The 16,996-nt window shown below is 49.2% G+C and overlaps 1 protein-coding gene across 3 annotated transcripts in view; it reads left to right on the top strand.

Moving 5' to 3' along the window:
• Window positions 1-16,996, top strand: part of GMPR (guanosine monophosphate reductase) — a 52,257-nt gene that overhangs the window by 14,521 nt on the left and 20,740 nt on the right. For all 3 annotated transcript variants that reach the window (XM_060614230.3, XM_060614227.3, XM_060614228.3), the window contains exons 4-6: window positions 82-255; window positions 10,001-10,082; window positions 13,596-13,702. In XM_060614230.3, coding sequence (XP_060470213.3) covers window positions 82-255; window positions 10,001-10,082; window positions 13,596-13,702 — 363 coding nt within the window. The remainder of the gene's footprint in view (window positions 1-81; window positions 256-10,000; window positions 10,083-13,595; window positions 13,703-16,996) is intronic.

Here is a 16,996-nt window from a genome sequence, read left to right as displayed (position 1 = left end):
TGGGGGGGGGGGGTGGGGGGCAGGCTCTGCCTTTGAATGCTACTTACTCCTCAGGCCTTGCGCTTCTCACGTGTCCCACAGCACGTAGCCGTGAGTTCGGGCAGCGGGAAGAGCGACCTGGAAAAGATGAGCAGCATCTTGGAAGCCGTGCCGCAGGTCAAGTTTATCTGCCTGGACGTGGCCAATGGGTACTCAGAACATTTTGTGGAATTCGTGAAGCTGGTGCGTGCCAGATTTCCAGAACACACTATCATGGTAGGTATGGTGGAGGGCTCTCCGGGTGGGGGAGCAGAGAGAGGCTTGCTCTGTGTGCAGGGCGGGGGGGGGGGGGTGCTTTCTTGTGGAGACGAGTGGAGAATCCTCACGAAGAGGCAGCGGCGATGGAAGGTCTGCAGACTGGCTCCCCATAAAAAGTAAAATCCAGATCAGCGTTACAGGGTGTTGGCTTTTTATCTCTGCTAAATGTTATCAAATGTTTCTTACCGTGTGTGCCCCTTGAACAAAGGTCTCTGTGACCCTCTTTACTTAAGGAGTTTATTTTTAAAAAATGAGAACAATGAGAGGTGCCTGAGCGGCTCAGTCGGTGAAGCGTCCGACTCTTGATTTTAGCTCAGGCCGTGATCTCGTGGTTCGTGAGCTCGAGCCCCGCATCAGGCTCCACACTAACAGTGCGGAGCCTACTTAAGAGTCTCTCTGTCCCTCTCTCTCTCCCCTTCCTTGCTTGGATGGGCATGCTCTCTCTTTCTCACTCTCTTTCTCTAAATAACATTAAAAAAAAAAATGAAAACAATGAACCTGGGGTTAGGTTGCAACCTTTTTAGGTCATCTGTACCCCTCTCCTAATTTTCCAGTGGAAAATTCTACCAGAGCAATTGAAGTGCCTCATGGGAACAGTAGCCAGCCAGTTGGAGTATTGCTTTGTCTACGACCCTCATTCTTGACTTTGCCTGTCTTTTGTGTCCCTTCCTAATTAGGAGCACCTTCGCTGGTCAGAAAGTGTGTTTGTGGTTGCCAGCAAAGGTGGATTGACCGAAAAAGGGACCGGAGGCTCTTGAGTTAAAATTGGGCTTTTGGAAAATCTGTGTCGTAATTGTGTGTGTCTTTACTGTCTTAGGTAACATGATGATTACAGAGTGGCCACTAGGTAATTTCCCTGTGTCTCCGTTGTTTTAAACTCTGAATTTTATTTCTCCTCGTATCTCGGCATCGTAAGGAAGTTGGCACCCAGGAATTATTTCTGTTAGTGGAGTTAAATCTGTTAAGAATTGACAAGGATTTTTGAGTGTGTATTTTCATGCTTTCCAATTATAGGAGAAGAAAGAATCAAGAGTTGCCCCAAGGTCGATCAGCAGTACAGTAGGAGAAGTTGGGTGGGAGACTGAAAAATTCATTTTACCCTCCCTAATCGTGCTGTGGTGTTATTGCTTTTTTTTTGTAACGGTAATACTGCTTATTGAATACCTAGTAGGTTTTAGAAAGTTCACATCTGTTCTTTCTCTTCTGTTAAGAGTGGGAACTGCTATCCCAGATGTATCCCAGATGAGGAATCTTAGGCTCTGATCTGCTCATACACTTGGAGTTTTCACAAGGTCATACCAATGTGGAACAGCTAAGCTGGGGTTTGAAGCCGGGTCTGTTGGTGTCTAATAACTGGTGTCCTGAGGCTCTTCTGTGGTGACAGCCATCAGTGGTAACTTTTGCTCACGCAAGAGCGAGTAGAAGGCTGGACTCCCGGGACTGCGGAAGCCCCAGCCCTTCAGCTGAGACCTGGTAGCCCTAAACAGTATGGGATATTAAATGTAGATTCTGTGAAACACTGCCTGCGTGGCAGGAGAAAGAGCGTGACAAATATGTGTTGAGGAGAGCTTTGTTCATTCCTTGTGGAGAGAAGAAGATCAGGCATTCCTTAGGTTTCTGCTTTGAGGTGGTGGTGTGGTCTAGATCGTTCCAGATCTTTCCAGGTCACCTCCAGTGTGTCAGTTGCGCTGGGGATAGAAGCGACTGATAAACCTGGGACGTCGTCCTTCACCTCCACTGGCAGGGGAGTTCCGAAGGGTCAGGCATGAGAAATGACACGGATTTAGTAAGGCGACTCAGTGGTTCCCCTTTCTTTGTCTTTAGTAATCCTTGCCTTAAATTGTGAAATATGACATACCTACAGAAAAGTGCTTAGAACCTGAGTGTTTCATAAATAGTCCTAGCCTAAGCAAGCCTTCCAGTGTATCTACGCCCAGAAGCCCCTACTCCCACCCAAGAGGGTTGTCCCCGCCCCCCTGGACTCTAGTGATCTCTTCCTTCCTTGTATGTCTCTGGTCTCACCACCATTGATCTCTTCTTAACACTGTTTAATCGTGCCTGGTTTTGCCCCTTGTGTAAGCGGTAACCCTGCCCGCATGGCTCTTGTGTCGTCTTTTGCTCCGTAGCATATGGAGACGCAGCCGCATGGTTTTATGGAAGCGGCAGGGCAGGTATGCTGTTCCTGCTGGAACAAATCCGTAATTCTGTCTCCCACATGTCTCCCTTGCCCCTCCCCCTTGCTCTACTTTGCCGCCGGTTGTAACACCCTGAGAATCGCTAACTGAGTGCCCCTGGAGTTGGTGGGAGCTCAGCCACCCTGGGGAAGTCACCTCACCTTCTGAGTCTCATTTTCTGCACCGACAGAAAGGAGGTCGAGGATAATAACAGCCGGAGAATGACGGAGGGGGTCACACGGCGTGGGGTTCACACACAGTTGTTTGTCGGTTGTGAGGACCGTTGGGGGCATATGCCCTGAGCACTGATGTAGACGTGGAAGGTTGATAGGGAAGAAAACGGAAGGTGGGATGGGAAGATTATTCGTTTTTGTTTTAAGAAGGCAGAGAAAACATGTGATAAGTGATTGCAGAAATCAGTTGGGGGCTCCTGGGTGGCTCGGTCAGTTAAGTGTCCGACTTCGGCTCGGCTCACGATCTCAAGGTTCTTGAGTTCGAGCCCCATGTCGGGCTCTGTGTTGGTGGTTCGGAGCCTGGAGCCTCCTTCAGATTCTGTGTCTCCCTCTCTCTCTCTCTCTCTGCCCCTCCCCTGCCCGCACTCTGTCTCTGTCTCTCTCTCTCTGTCGAAAATAAATAAACATTAAAAAAACAAATAAATCAGTTGGAGCCCGAGAGCTTTCTATCCTGTGCTCCAGTGGGCTATGAGTTTTAGCTCACAGCTGGCCCTGCCGACAGCTGAGGCAAGCTGCCTGCTGTAGAGCCCAGAGAGACCGTGTTCCAGCCCTCAGGGTTGCAGACAAGGGGACAGGGGCCGTGCAGGAGGAGGGAGGCTGCTAATACAAGGCAAGGGGCAGTGCCATGAGTACAGAGCCCCAGGGTTGCTATGGGGATGAGGCTGGGGGGGAGAGACTGGCGCAGAGTTCCCACGGCCCTGTGGGCACCCGCCACAAGCAAGTGCCCCTTTAGCATCTGCCGGTTGGCTCTGGGATGTGTTTTTATTGTTCTTGTTGGTTTCCCCAGCAATGAACGGGGGACGTTGGCAAGGTAGATGGTTATTTCTGAGGCCTTCTTTGCTCGCACTGACCCTTGAAATCTGCCATTCATTTGGAAACCTCCAGGACTCTTAACACCCTTGGTTTGGGGAAGTGTAATTTCTCTCATGGCTTTTGGATGCATTACCATTTGTCCAAGGTTTTGGAACTGAAGGGTCTATAATATGGATGCTGAGCGTCATTATGATCGTCCCAATGCGGTGAACAGAAGAGGTACTCAGAAACGGTCTTGGTAGGGGTGCCTGGGTGGCTCGGTTGGTTAAGTGTCCGACTCTTGACTTCAGCTCAGGTCACGACACTTCATGAGAGCGAGCCCCGTGTTGGGCTGTGCACTCATAGCACGGAGCCTGTTTGGAATTCTCTCTGCCTCTGTCTCTGCCCCTCCCCTGCTTGTGCTCTCTCTCTCTCAAAACAAAGATTAAAAAAGAAACGAAGAAGAAATGGTCTTGGTAGGGGTGCCTGGACGGCTCAGTCGGTTAAGGGTCTGACTCTTGATTTCAGCTCAGGTCATGATCTCACCCTTTGTGAGATCGAGCCCCATGTCAGGCTTTGTGCTCACAGCACAGAGCCTGCTTGGGATTCTCCCTCCCTCTCTCTCTCTTTCTCTGCCCCTCCCCTGCTTGCACTCTCCCTCTCTCAAAATAAATAAATAAAGATAAAAAAAAAAGAAAAGAAATGGTCTTGGTAGCAGCTGGCAGTTCAGGATGTGTGCATTCAGAGCAAGGGCTTATCTGTTGCTCCCTGTTTCCTGTGCATTCCAGATTTATGTGCACACCCCTTTTCCTTGCCTTTCAGCTAAGGCACTCCCTGCCACTTGTAAGGAGGGAAAAAGCAGGGATTTTTAGAACACTTTGGCAGAGAAGGGTCCTGTAGAAGTGCTGGCTGTTAGAACGGTGTGGTAAGTCCTAGAGCCATTTATTTGCCTGATGGCTTCCAGAGAGGAAAGAGAATGATGCCTACCGGGTGCTGTAGAAAAAGGCACTGAGTGTGGATGAGACCCTGCTCTTGGAATCCTGTCAAATCTTGGAGCATGGTTACGAGCACCTGCTCTTACTGACGTGAAACTCCATTTCAGAGAGCTTAGGGAACTTTCTGAGGATCTCACAGCCAGCGCGAGGTGAGCCCGGGGTCCAGAGCCAAGCGGCCTGCCTCCGGGACCTGAGATCTTCCGGTTGTACCACACTGCCCGCCGGAAACCAAGCCCGCTGAAAAATGCTTTTGTGCTGGTGCCTCTTTCTGACTTTGTCCGGAGGAGGTAGGTCTGTGACACCTGACCCGTTCAGAGTAGACTGGAGACCTAGCTGCACGCCCCGGGACAATGCCACGTTAGCCACCGTTGACCGGTGCCCAGGTAGCCGTGGGCACGGCCTCCTCGTTTCTGTGCATGGCCAGCGGCCCAGTTACCTGTCTGCATTCTTGCGGTGGCACTCACGGTCACCTCCTGAGCTGTCCCTCTTCCCGAAGAGGCGGACGCTCTTTAGAATTCCCTGCGGGTTGTCAGCCGTGGGCAGCCTTACTCGTTGAAGTACGAGAAGTGGTCATGGCTGACGGACCATAACCTCTCAGGCCGAGTTGCCTGGATGTCCTGTTTTCGCCGTCTTTCCGGAACTGTGGCGGAAGCCCACGCAGGGCCTCGGATCCAGGTGATGCCTGAGAGCCCCATAGCAAACTCGGCTTAATGTGCCGTGAAAGATGGTTATTGCCTTGGTAGCGTCTCCTATTCCTGCTTCCACGGGTAGGTGTAGAGACACGTGCGAGTGCTTGGGAGAAGGTACTGGCATCAGCATTCCATCACCTTCTATGGGAAGTTGGCAGGCCGTGGCCCCATGGGCCAAACCTGGCCTACGGCTCTTTGCAGGCCCCTGCCTTATCTCCTCCTAGAGACAGGACTTTTCTTGGCAGAGGGCCTCAGAAGAGCCAGTCAAAACTGGGTAGAGAAGTTATTGTCTTATTTATTTCAAAAATTTTTTTAACGTTTATTTTTGAGAGAGCGAGCACGAGAGTAGGTTGGGGCAGAGAGAGAGGGAGACCCAGAACCGGAAGCAGGTTCCAGGCTCCGAGCTGTCAGCACAGAGCCCGACTCGGGGCTCGAACTCACGAACCGTGAGATCGTGACCTGAGCCGAAGTCGGACGCTTAACCGACCGAGCCACCCAGGCGCCCTGAGAAGTTACTGTCTAGTAGGTATACATCTTCAGTTTGGGATGATGAAAAGTTGTAGGAACAGATGGTGGTGATGTCTGCACAGCAGTGTGAATGTATTCAGTGCCACTGAATTGTCTGCTTAAAAATAGCTAAAATTAAAAATAGCTAAAAACAGTATTTTAGGTTATGTACATTTGACCACATTGAAGTCTTAAAAAGTAACAATATACAGAAACCATTCTTTTTTTTTTTTAATGTTATTTATTTTTGAGAGTGAGAGAGAGAGAGAAAGAGAGAGAGAGAGAGTGCATAGGGGAGGGGGAGAAAGAGAGAGTCCCAAATAGGCTTCAGGTTGTCAGTGCAGAGCCTGACACAGGGCTCGATTTCATGACTGTTGAGATCATGACCTGAGCGCAAGTCAAGAGTCGGACACTCAACCGACTGAGCCATCCAGGCACCCCAAAACAGAAACCATTCTTATTTTATTTTATTTTATTTTATTTTTTTTTAATGTTTATTTATTTTTGAGACAGAGACAGAGCATGAACGGGGGAGGGGCAGAGAGAGAGGGAGACACAGAATCTGAAACAGGCTCCAGGCTCTGAGCTGTCAGCCCAGAGTGCGACGCGGGGCTCGAACTCACGGACAGCGAGATCATGACCTAAGTTGAAGTCGGAGGCTCAACCGACTGAGCCACCCAGGCGCCCCAATTTTATTTTAACTTATTTTATTTTATTTTAATTTATTTTATTTTAATTTATTTTATTTTATTTTAATTTATTTTATTTTATTTTAATTTATTTTATTTTAATTTATTTTATTTTATTTTAATGTATTTTATTTTACTTTATTTTATTTTATTTTAATGTATTTTATTTTAATTTATTTTATTTTAATGTATTTTATTTTAATGTATTTTATTTTAATTTATTTTATTTTATTTTATTTTATTTTATTTTAATGTATTTTATTTTATTTTAATGTATTTTATTTTAATTTATTTTATTTTATTTTATTTTATTTTATTTTATTTGTTTGTTTGTTTATTTATTTATATATTTTAAGAAACCATTCTTAAGTGGAGGGACCAACATTTTACTGAGCACCAACTGAGAGCTGGGCTCTGTCTAGGAATTGAATAGAACTTTCTTTGTAAACCTTATCGTGACAGCACCAAGTGGGTGTGGTTAGTCCCGCTTCATAGCAGGATAAAGGGAAACTCAGAGTTACTTCTTGGTTACTCGGTAAGTGTGGGGCCCTAGTCTATCCCAGGTCTTTCTGAACTCATGCTGCCTTAGATCTCTGAGTCTGCAGGGAAGCTGGAAACATTAGGGCAAAACAGTCTTGGTTTGGGTTTTTGCCCGAGGACCTCTCTAATCTTGTTGCTTTTTGCAGGCTTTTCTCTGGGCCCCCATGCTTCTCCTTGACCCGGAGGGGCGGTGGTTGCTGGCAGAGCAGGGGTGGGGTCCTGGACGTGCTCAGCCTCCCCTAGGAGAGAGGTGCCTTGCGGCAATGGCCTGCCTGGTTTGGTGCCCCCTCCCCCCCCCCCCCACCCCCGGGAAGGTCCGGAACCTGGGCTTTGTCTCGAGTGCCAGGAGATGAACATGTGCTGTGGATGCAGCCATGTCCAGTCACGCTATCTGTGGCACCTAGGCGGTGGGCTGGACCCTCGCTAATCACCCTGGCCCGCGCCACACCCCTGCATCATCCCCGCATCACCCCTGAGTCACCCCCGTGCACAGCTTCCTGGGCGGGGACTGCGGCCATTCCTGGGCTAGAGTGTGCCTTGTTGTCATTTTCATTTCTGATTTTGCCTTTCTCCTTTTCCCCTTAGTTTTGCCTTTCTTGGTTTCCAATTTGATGGGCCAGCTTTTGGCACCTGCAAGTGGAAACTCACCTGTCCTCCTTTTTTTTTTTTATTTTTTTTCAGTATGTTTTTTATGGTTATTTATTTATTTATTTTGAGAGGGTGAGCGTGAGCAGAAGAGGGGCAGAGAGAGAGAGAGAAAGAGAGAGAGAATCCCAAGGAGGCTCCATGCTGTTTGCGCAGAGCCCAATGTGGGGCTTGAACCCACAAACCATGAGATCATGACCTGAGCCAAAACCAAGAGTCGGACGCTTAACTGACTGAGCCACCCAGGGGCCCCTGTTGATTTTAACAAAATTGAGATCTTACTATTTCCTTTTCTTCCCCCTAACATTGTACTGAAATCGGTTAAGCATTTTCCAATGCCATCTAACCAACCTTAAAAACATCACGTAGGTGGGAAAACACCAGGTTGTTGAACTATTCCCATTTTGGGTAGTAGATTTGCAGCTTTGTACGGTTAAAAATAAATAATATGCATCCTTGTCGTTAAATCTTTGACGTCAGCTATGATTATTCCCTTGGGAGAGAATTTTGGGAGTACGCTTATCAGATCAGAGGATGTATGTAGTTTTGCATTTGTTCTATATGGACAATTGCTTTCCGGGAAAACTTGTACTAAAGTAGACATTGCACCAGCAGAGAAAGATGGTGTCTGTTTCCTCCTTAGTATTTAATGTTTATAGTCGTTGATATTTTTTTTTTATTTTTTATTTTTTTAGTCGTTGATATTTTAAGTGAAAGGTAGTACCTCGCTGGCATCTGAATCTAAATTGGATTCTTCGTGAGAGTGAGCACTTTCCCTGTGTTTATTGGCCACTTTAATGTATTTATTTATTTATTTATTTATTTATTTATTTATTTTATAAATAATGTCCTTTGGCAGTTCTGTGAGCTGTTAGCATTTTTTTTTTTTTTTTTTGAAGATTTGGGAGAGCTTTTATAATGTTAGTTCACCCTTTGTCATGCATACAGGTATTATTTTTCTCTGCTATGTTATTTGCCTCTTAGTTTTGTCGATTGTATGCAATGTGTGTGTCTGTAGGTACACATGTATCTTTCACTTTTATGCTTGTTACAGGTATTCAAGGCATTCTAAATCTGGGAGGATTCCACTTATAATTTAACTCTTAAATCCATCGGAAGCTGGTTTTGGGGACAAGCGTGAACATTAATCTATATCTTGTTTCCAGAAGATCCCTTTCCCCAGTTGTCTGTGGGAACCTGGTTCTGTCCCTCAGTGACGTGCAATGCCCCCCCCCCCCCCCCCTTATTGTACCTGGTATTCTCAATGCTCTGGTCCTGTTTCTGGAGCATCCAGCGTTTTCCATTGTCAGATGTTGTTGGATTAGAGCAGCTTTGAGCCTTCCTCATTAACCTTTCCAAGATATTTTATACAGAGTTAAAAGTCACTCTGTCTAGGTTAAAAAAAGAAAACCTGCTGCCCGCCCCCCCTCCCCACTGCCGGGAATGAATTCACTGAAAAGACACGGGGCTTCAAAGAAAAAAAAAAAAAAAAAAAAAAAAAAAAAAAAGAGTAACATGAGTGGGGATGCATTTCCCAAAATAAGACTTTGTACAGTTGTGAAAATTCAGTCAGGCATTTTGCCAAGTATCCTGTGTACCAGCTGAAGAATCCGCAGGGCAGTGAGTCGTAATGAAAAGGGCTATTTTCGTGCTCCCAGGCTCCTGCGGTGAAAGAACTTGTACAATGTCCAAACCAGATGCATCTTTCTGGTTTTTAGCTTCCGCCGCGTCCTGGTGTGCATGTTTATTCTGGGGGCCGCGGCCTCATGTGAATTCGGAGCATGCTCCAGGCCTGTGGTCACTAAAGTCTCATCTGCCCTTTCATATCCGGGTGGGAAGCACCGGCCTTGGGGCGGACCCCCAGGCGTTTTCCCATCCGTGAGCCGGTGAGACGATCGTGGGGTTTCCTAAGCCTGAGCCCCTAGAGTTCCTTAAAGGTCCTTCAGGGGTTTTTATAGTCTCCAAAACATGTTATTCCCAACAGCAAATATTATGACCATCTGAAAGAGCCTTTCCTTGCTTATTTTATGCATTTGGGTTCTCCGTGAGATTTTGTTTTGTCCACCCTGGGCACGTTCAGAAGCTCTGACCTGGATCATCTTGGGTCTTTTGTGGTTCTAACGTGACAGCTTGCGTACCTTCTCCTGCTGTTAGCAAACCCAAATGTGGTATGACGTGTTGAGAGTCTGTGTTCCTAGTCAGTAGAGAAGGGAACCCGGGGAACATCTCTTCCCGCCGACTTGAGATTTCATCTAGAATCAGGAATTGAGTCCATTGTTTCCCCTCCCCCCCCCCCCCCCCCCGTCTTTGGGGCCCCAGGCGGCGTTGTGGCTTCGGGGCATGCGCAGCTGTGTGGCCAGGTACGGGGTTCTTCATTCGCGCATCTTTGTATCACCAGGAGTAGCTTGTGACTGCGGGCTGTGTGCTTTTCTGTCTCAGGCCGGGAACGTGGTGACAGGGGAGATGGTGGAAGAGCTTATTCTTTCTGGAGCAGACATAATCAAAGTGGGCGTCGGACCAGGTAAGGCTTGCTGGGAAGGCCAGCAGAGGCTGTGTGCAGGGCACTGGGATGGGGGGCTTGGGGACACTGGAGATGGCCAGAAGGGAGCCCGTGGGTGACCCCGCCACAAGGGCAAAGCACATTGCTTCTGGAAGTATCCCACCACTTTTGGAAGTTGAGCTTCCAGAAGGTCTTGTAGGAAATGTCACTGGGCTGCCACCGGGGAACGTCCCGAAGGAGCCGGGATGTGGGTTGAACGTGAGGTCCTGGTTTCAGAGCGTTAACGCTGAAGAAGAGGATGCAGATTTCGTTAATGATCCTATATTCCTTGAGGAGGAAGGTGAGGGGGCGAAGAATCGTGGGGACAGTTAATGGACATGAACGCCTCCAGTTTATATGAAGGTCTGAGGGACCCCAGACATTGCACATAGTAGGCATGCAGCTCTGAGGCCACATTTGAACTTGACCCATGGCCCGGTCAGTTACTACTCCCGGCTCCTCACCTGATACATAATGCATTTTGGATTTTTCCCATATTCTCTTAGGCATTTTCTCCTAGAACCACCCATTGGCATCTTGAGTGGAGGAACAAGGCAGAGCCTTTCTGTCCTTCTATTGGGTGGCGCCATTTTCTCTTGGGGCCAGTTGGTGTTCACCTTCCCCTTTGGCTATGCATGAACATGAACTTTCATGTTTTCATATTCTTCCTTGCACATCCATTCCTAAACAAACACTAACATTGGAGAGAAGGAAAGAAGATATACATTTTCAGCTGGGAATAAAAAATAGCAAAGATTTTTTTAAAAATATCACCCATTCAAACAAACACTACCCAAAAAGGAAACAAACCATAAAGCAATGCGAGAAGAGTGTGGGAACTCACAGAAGACATCGTTGGGTTGTGACTTGGCACAGTTACAGCCTTGCGGGAACAGGATGTGTATGAAGAGTCTTGTAGGCTCATCAAAGTACTTGAGTGTTTAACGTACAGGAAAATGGTCAACATTTGATGGTGCCACACAAGCCAATTAACAACGTCTTCTGAGCAAGAGGAAAGCACCTTTGGTCTTTACTGAGTGTTGGTCATTGAAAAGTCAAAGAGAGGATAAGACCCAGTTCTTACTTATAAGGAGCTCCCCACTTAGGATGTCATAGACTGGGCTAATGATAGAATTGGTTCCCAGTAGCCCAGGACACTCACCAGTCACCTGCTTAATCAGAAATACGTATTCCCGGATGTGTGCTAGCCGCCATTGTGCTGGGCAGGTGCTGTCCAGGATATGAAGGTGTGTGAGAAGTCCACTCGGCTCTCAAAGAGCCTTTTTTGATGTAATCTTGGGCGTTCAGCTGCACTTGTTTCCTTCATGCACATCCTCTGTGTATACATGCTGTTTCCCCAGAAGATTTATTGTCTTTCCGTTATCCCTGTGTGGGCCGCCCTCCCCGCCCTCCCAGCCCTGGCAGGGCTGTCTATAAAAGCAGAAAGGATTCTCTGAACAGAGTAGGGAGCTTTTCCAGAATGGCTTCTTTAAATTCGTTGCAGATGATTGTTCAATTTCATGAATTCTTTAGCGTAAAAACACTGGGTTTTCTCTAAGCGAATGACAGCATTAACAATGAGCACCCTGGCCGTGTACCTGGGAGGAGAAACATATATCCAGCTTCTCCTTTTGACCTGAGCATTAATCAAGACCATTCCCACGCCTTGTTTGATGGCCATTTCCAAGAAAGGTGATCGGCCTACCCTCTGTAGGTCTCTCACATGGGCGGAGCTCTGGGCCCCTGCAGCACGTCCCTGCCTTCCTGCAAGGATCTATCAGTGGAGCGGGAGAGAAGGCGAGAAGCCAGTTATGAAGCAGAAATTATGAAATGAATTCTGCCTTGCACAATGCAGGGCTAGTAGCTGGGGCAGCGTGTGCCTGGTGGGGAGAAGAGCTCACTGGCTGCGGGATTGCGGCAGCACCTGTTGTAAGGATAGACGTCAAGGGATGTATTCTGCCCTGCAGCTGGGTGGGTGCAGGAGGAAAGGGGGACCCCCCGCGCCTCTGGTTTTCTTGCTGAATCCAGTCCTGGAAGTATAAACACAGTTCTCTGTCTGATCCTGTCCTTGAGGATGCCGGGAGAGATTTGGGTGGGGGGGCATGCATGAAGGCACTGATGTGGTGGAGAGTCAAGACAGGAGGAAGGCGTTCTAGGCACCTTGTCCCCAAGCGTGACGGCAGTGGAGTTCAAGCCCCGTCCACTGAGCTGTGAAGCATGCGGGTGACTCATCTATCTGAAGTTCACGCATTCTTTCGGCGACTATTTATAGCCCCCTTGCTATGTACAAGGCTCTGTTCTCAGCGCTGGATCTGCAACAATGAATATCCATGGAGCTTACCGTCCAGCAGAGAAAACAGATCCCCTGCATTCTTACACAAATAATTATGTAAATGCTTCTTGTGAAGCGAGTGCCCTGTCAGAACAACAACTCCCCTGAGGTGGTGACATTTAAGATGAAGCCTGAAAGATGAGAAGGGCTGGCAGGACCGGGGGCTTGGTTCACAGGGAGTGCTGGACAGAGAGAACATCGAGTACAGAGGATCCCCGAGGTGGGGAGAAACTCGTTCTGCCGGAGAGGCTGGAAGGCCGGCGTGGCCGGCGTGTGGGGAGCAGGAGGGACGGAGAGGTGGCAGGGGAGGGCGGCAGGTGGACATTCGGGAGTTCAGTCCGGGTGATCTTGGGGTGTAGGGGGTGCTAAGTTGTTGGGAGGGAGGGACGGGACTTGAGCAGGGGTACGTGTGCTTGAGATGGTGGTGCTCTTGGCATGACTCGGCCTGGACATAGCTGGATAATACCCGGCTGACCGGTCAGCCAGGACTGGGGTTGACCGTGGGAAAGGCAGAGGGCAGAGGTCAAAGGGGGCAGAGGGCTTCAGGAGGCTTCCCGACACGGAAGCGGACCCCACAGCCCAGGCTGGGGCTCTGGACAGGGTGGGCCATCGCGGAGCCCAAGAGGCCGGGGCCGGTCGACAGACCTGGGTGGGAGAGGGTGCAGGAATGGGGTGGGTGCGGCTCCCTTTTCTCCAGGGCTGCCTGCTAGCCCCGCGGGCCCCGTGGCATCCCCATTGCAACCTCAGGCTGCCGATTTCGTAGGCGAGGCTGTGAGGCTTGGAGAAGTTAGAGATTGACCAACAGTGCAGGTAGAGAGGCCATGGGAGGAGACCGAGGGGTCCCTGGAAGTATACTGTGGCTGTGAGGGGAAGTGAGGGACGTGGGAAGGGACGGAGCGTACACAGGGACGGTCTGTGTGGCCATGCGGTGGGGGCTGATGGCACAGGTGAGTGACAGCGACAGGGTGTGGGGAGAGGGCGTCCCGGGCAGCCGCAGTTGACAGCGGTGAGGACCGGAAGGGACGAGGCCAGATGGTGTGGTTCTAACCACCCGCCCCGCCTCCACGGAAAGTTCACCCCCACCCCCTCCCCGCCGGCACTGCCGGTGTTGGAGGCTCGTTCTTAACCGTCTCTCTTTGGGCCCCGCTTCTCCCACCATCCAGGCTCTGTGTGTACCACCCGCACCAAGACCGGGGTGGGCTACCCCCAACTGAGTGCCGTGATCGAGTGTGCAGACTCCGCCCACGGCCTGAAGGGGCACATCATCTCCGTAAGTGCCCGGCGGGGCGGGGGGGGGGGGGGGGGGGGGTTGGACGTGGGAACACCTCGGGGCTTCGGGGAGGCCCCTGCTCCTTGGCCCTTCACCCACTTGGCATCCCGTGGGCTTGGCAGTGAGCCAGGCACCTTGGTCACAGCGGTGACATCTGGCGGAGACCCAGGCCCTGCTCCCCAGGCACATTAGTCACTAACAACTCAAGGCCGTAGGCAGCAGGATGGGGGCTACGCGGGGAGCTTTGAGAGAACGAGGGGGCCGCAAATTAGTTGGCCACAAAGCACCCCAACCTGGGTGGATCAAACGAGAGACAAACTCCCCGTCTCCCCGTTGGGGAGGCCAGAGGTCTGAGATCGAGGTATCCGCGGGGTCACGAGGGCCGTGGGGGAGCCTCTGTTCCCGGCCTCTGGAGCTTCTTGGTTTCTCGGCTGGTGGCACCACAGCCTCGTGTTCCTGTGGCGTGTGCCCCGTGTGCGTGCGTGTGTCCACGTTTCCCCTTTGTGGGAGGACTCCAGTCGTGTTGGATTAGGGACGCACCCTCCTCCAGGACGACTTCATGTTAGTCCCACCTGCAGTGCTGTGAAATGCTGCCAGTGACAGGTCACCGGAGTGAGGGCCGATGCAGTGGCTTGGTGGGGGCAGAAGTTACATTTCCGTGGGCTCAGAAAAGACGGGAAGGGGTGAGGGGCGGCAGGGAGCGTGATCTAGCAGCTCTTCCAGGAAGCTCCCGGAAGGACTGCGGCATGGTGCTCAGCCTCTAAACATCAAGGATGGAGTGAGTGAATGAATGCCGAGTTAAAATCTGTCCTCACCTCAGCCGTGGTGCTACACTACCTTTACAGCTGTGGTGACTGCCATGCAGACAGTCACAGAGACGGTCCCCTGCTCTTCCCTTCCAGATAAGATGCTCGAGGGGCGCCTGGGTGGCTCAGTCGGTTAAGCGTCCGACATGGGCTCAGGTCATGATCTCGCAGTTTGTGAGTTCGAGCCCCGCGTCGGGCTCTGTGCTGACACTTGCTCAGAGCCTGGAGGCTGCTCCAGATTCTGTCTCCCTTTCCCTCTGCCCCTTCCCCACTCTGTCCCTCAAAAATAAATAAACATTAAAAAAAATTAAAAAAAAAAGATGCTCGGAACAGGACAACATGTGGGATATAGTCTGAAAGACAATCACAGCTTCCACTTATGTGGATGTTTTTATAAATACGTGTATATACACACACGTATAAATTTGTACGTGTGTATAAAATAAATATAAACGTATAAAATATATTATGTACTTACATAAAAATATACATAATGTATAATTACTATATAATTAAATATATAATCAAGAATATATAATGTAAATATAAAAATACATGTTCCCTTAGTATACATTAGTAACATTATATACAGTTAGGTACATATTCCACTTATGTGCATGTTTTATATACGTAACATGTTTATTTTGCATTTCCGTTTATAAAAATTACATATGTATAATTTTCTTTACAAATTCTGAATTAGTGGCATGATTTTAGTGGTCCTGTAACACTGTTGACTCTTTTCACCGTTCGGTTGCTAAGCTGGGCTCCACGTTAAATAATTGATAGGTGATTTAAAAACAACACACAAATGCATCAAACAAATTACATATCCCTGCAGAATGATGTCGTGTTGGTTTCAGCTCAGCACTTCGGCATGTTGATGTTTGATTTCTGGACTTGCTTTGGGGACATAACAATACTCTTTAAAAACCCCTACGTGCATACTCCCTCGTGTCGAGCCTCACCGTGGCAATTGGGTTGCTGTCACTGTTGCTTCCCCGGAGCTGGGGTCCTGTCCTTACCTTGCAATCCAGTGCAGACTTCCTGTCCTCCTCCTAATTCTTCGTGCGAGTTTTTCATCCATCCGTCCATCCAATCAGCAAGTTTTTATGGAACATCTACTATGTGGAATAAATGACAGAAGGTTTATTGGTTGCTGACAGTTGTAAGGACCTCCATTCATTACCCCTTCCCTGAGCGCTTGTCCCGGGGCCCAGATGAACACCTGTTCACTGTGACGTAAAGCCCTTTGCTGAATGCGGTGATCCAGCTCCCTGAGATCCTCAAACTGCGTCAGTCTCCAGTATGACGTAGGACAGTGGTCCTTAGGTCCCCACTTTGGCCTTGTTTTGGGCTGGCTACATGAGAGTCACCACAGAAGCTTTCTTAAAAAGATATTCCTGGACCCCATCTTAGCAAATTCGACTCTTCAGAAGTTGGCCACAAAAGCACCATGTGAAATTTAGTCATGAATCTCTATTACATGATAATTTTCACCATTAAGAGTCTTCATCAAAATACGGACCCCGGGGGCACCTGGGTGGTCCAGTTAGTTGAGCATCCAGCTTCAGCTCAGGTCATGATCTCACGGGTCATGAGTTCGAGCCCCACATCAGGCTCTGTGCTGACAGCTCAGAGCCTGGAGCCTGCTTCGGGTTCTGTGTCTCCCTCTCTCTCTGCCCTCCCCCACTCGCACTCTGACTCTCTCTCTCTCTCTCTCTCTCTCTCTCTCTCAGAAATAAATAAACTTTTATGGACCCCGTATCATATATATTTCTTGAATGGCCACCATTTCCAAGGTCAGTGAATGTCCAATGAATGGTTCTGCTATGAACGTGTTCTGAGTTCCCCATACTTGTGTCCTTCTGGAAACTTCACACCTGCTTAGTTGATGGCTCATTTTTGCTCTGTTTGCACACCAGCCACTGAAAATCAACTTGGGATCTCTTTATACAACACCACCTCATTGACAGTTCACCTTAGCGATTTTCTCAGTGTAGTGCCCAGAAAAGCAGCATCAGTATCAACTGAGAACCTGTTAGAAATTCTCGGACCTGGCTCAGACCTACAGCATCAGCAGCTCTGAAGGGAGGCCCAGGTGTCTGTTTTAAGAAGCCCTCCAGGAAACTGTGATGCGCTCTCAACTTGGAGAACCACTGGTTTCTGTCGTGGAGGCTCAGCTACCCTGCCTTGGGTCAGGTTTTATCGGCCGGTCCCCAGGGAACAGCTTCTCTGACTTTTGTCAGTTAGTGATAGTGACAGCCCAGGCTTGTGGTCCCGGTGCTTCGAGGCTCTCAGTAACGGTGGGAAATTTCTCAGATGGGGTCAGAAGTTCCGTTTGTGGCCAGAAAACCAGGTGAAGTTCACAGACTCACGTGGGATCGGTACCCTTGACCTGAGCTCATTCCTCCTGGCTAGCTGAGTGTCTTGGGGTTCAGCAGCCATTCCTTCCACTGTCCCTTTGATAGGGTTTCACAAGTAGGCT

This window comes from Panthera onca, chromosome B2 (genome assembly GCF_046562875.1).
Source record: "Panthera onca isolate mPanOnc1 chromosome B2, mPanOnc1 haplotype 2, whole genome shotgun sequence".
NCBI lineage: Eukaryota > Metazoa > Chordata > Mammalia > Carnivora > Felidae > Panthera > Panthera onca.
Note: the sequence above shows the minus strand (reverse complement) of the source record. Positions and strands in the feature narration are given on the sequence as shown.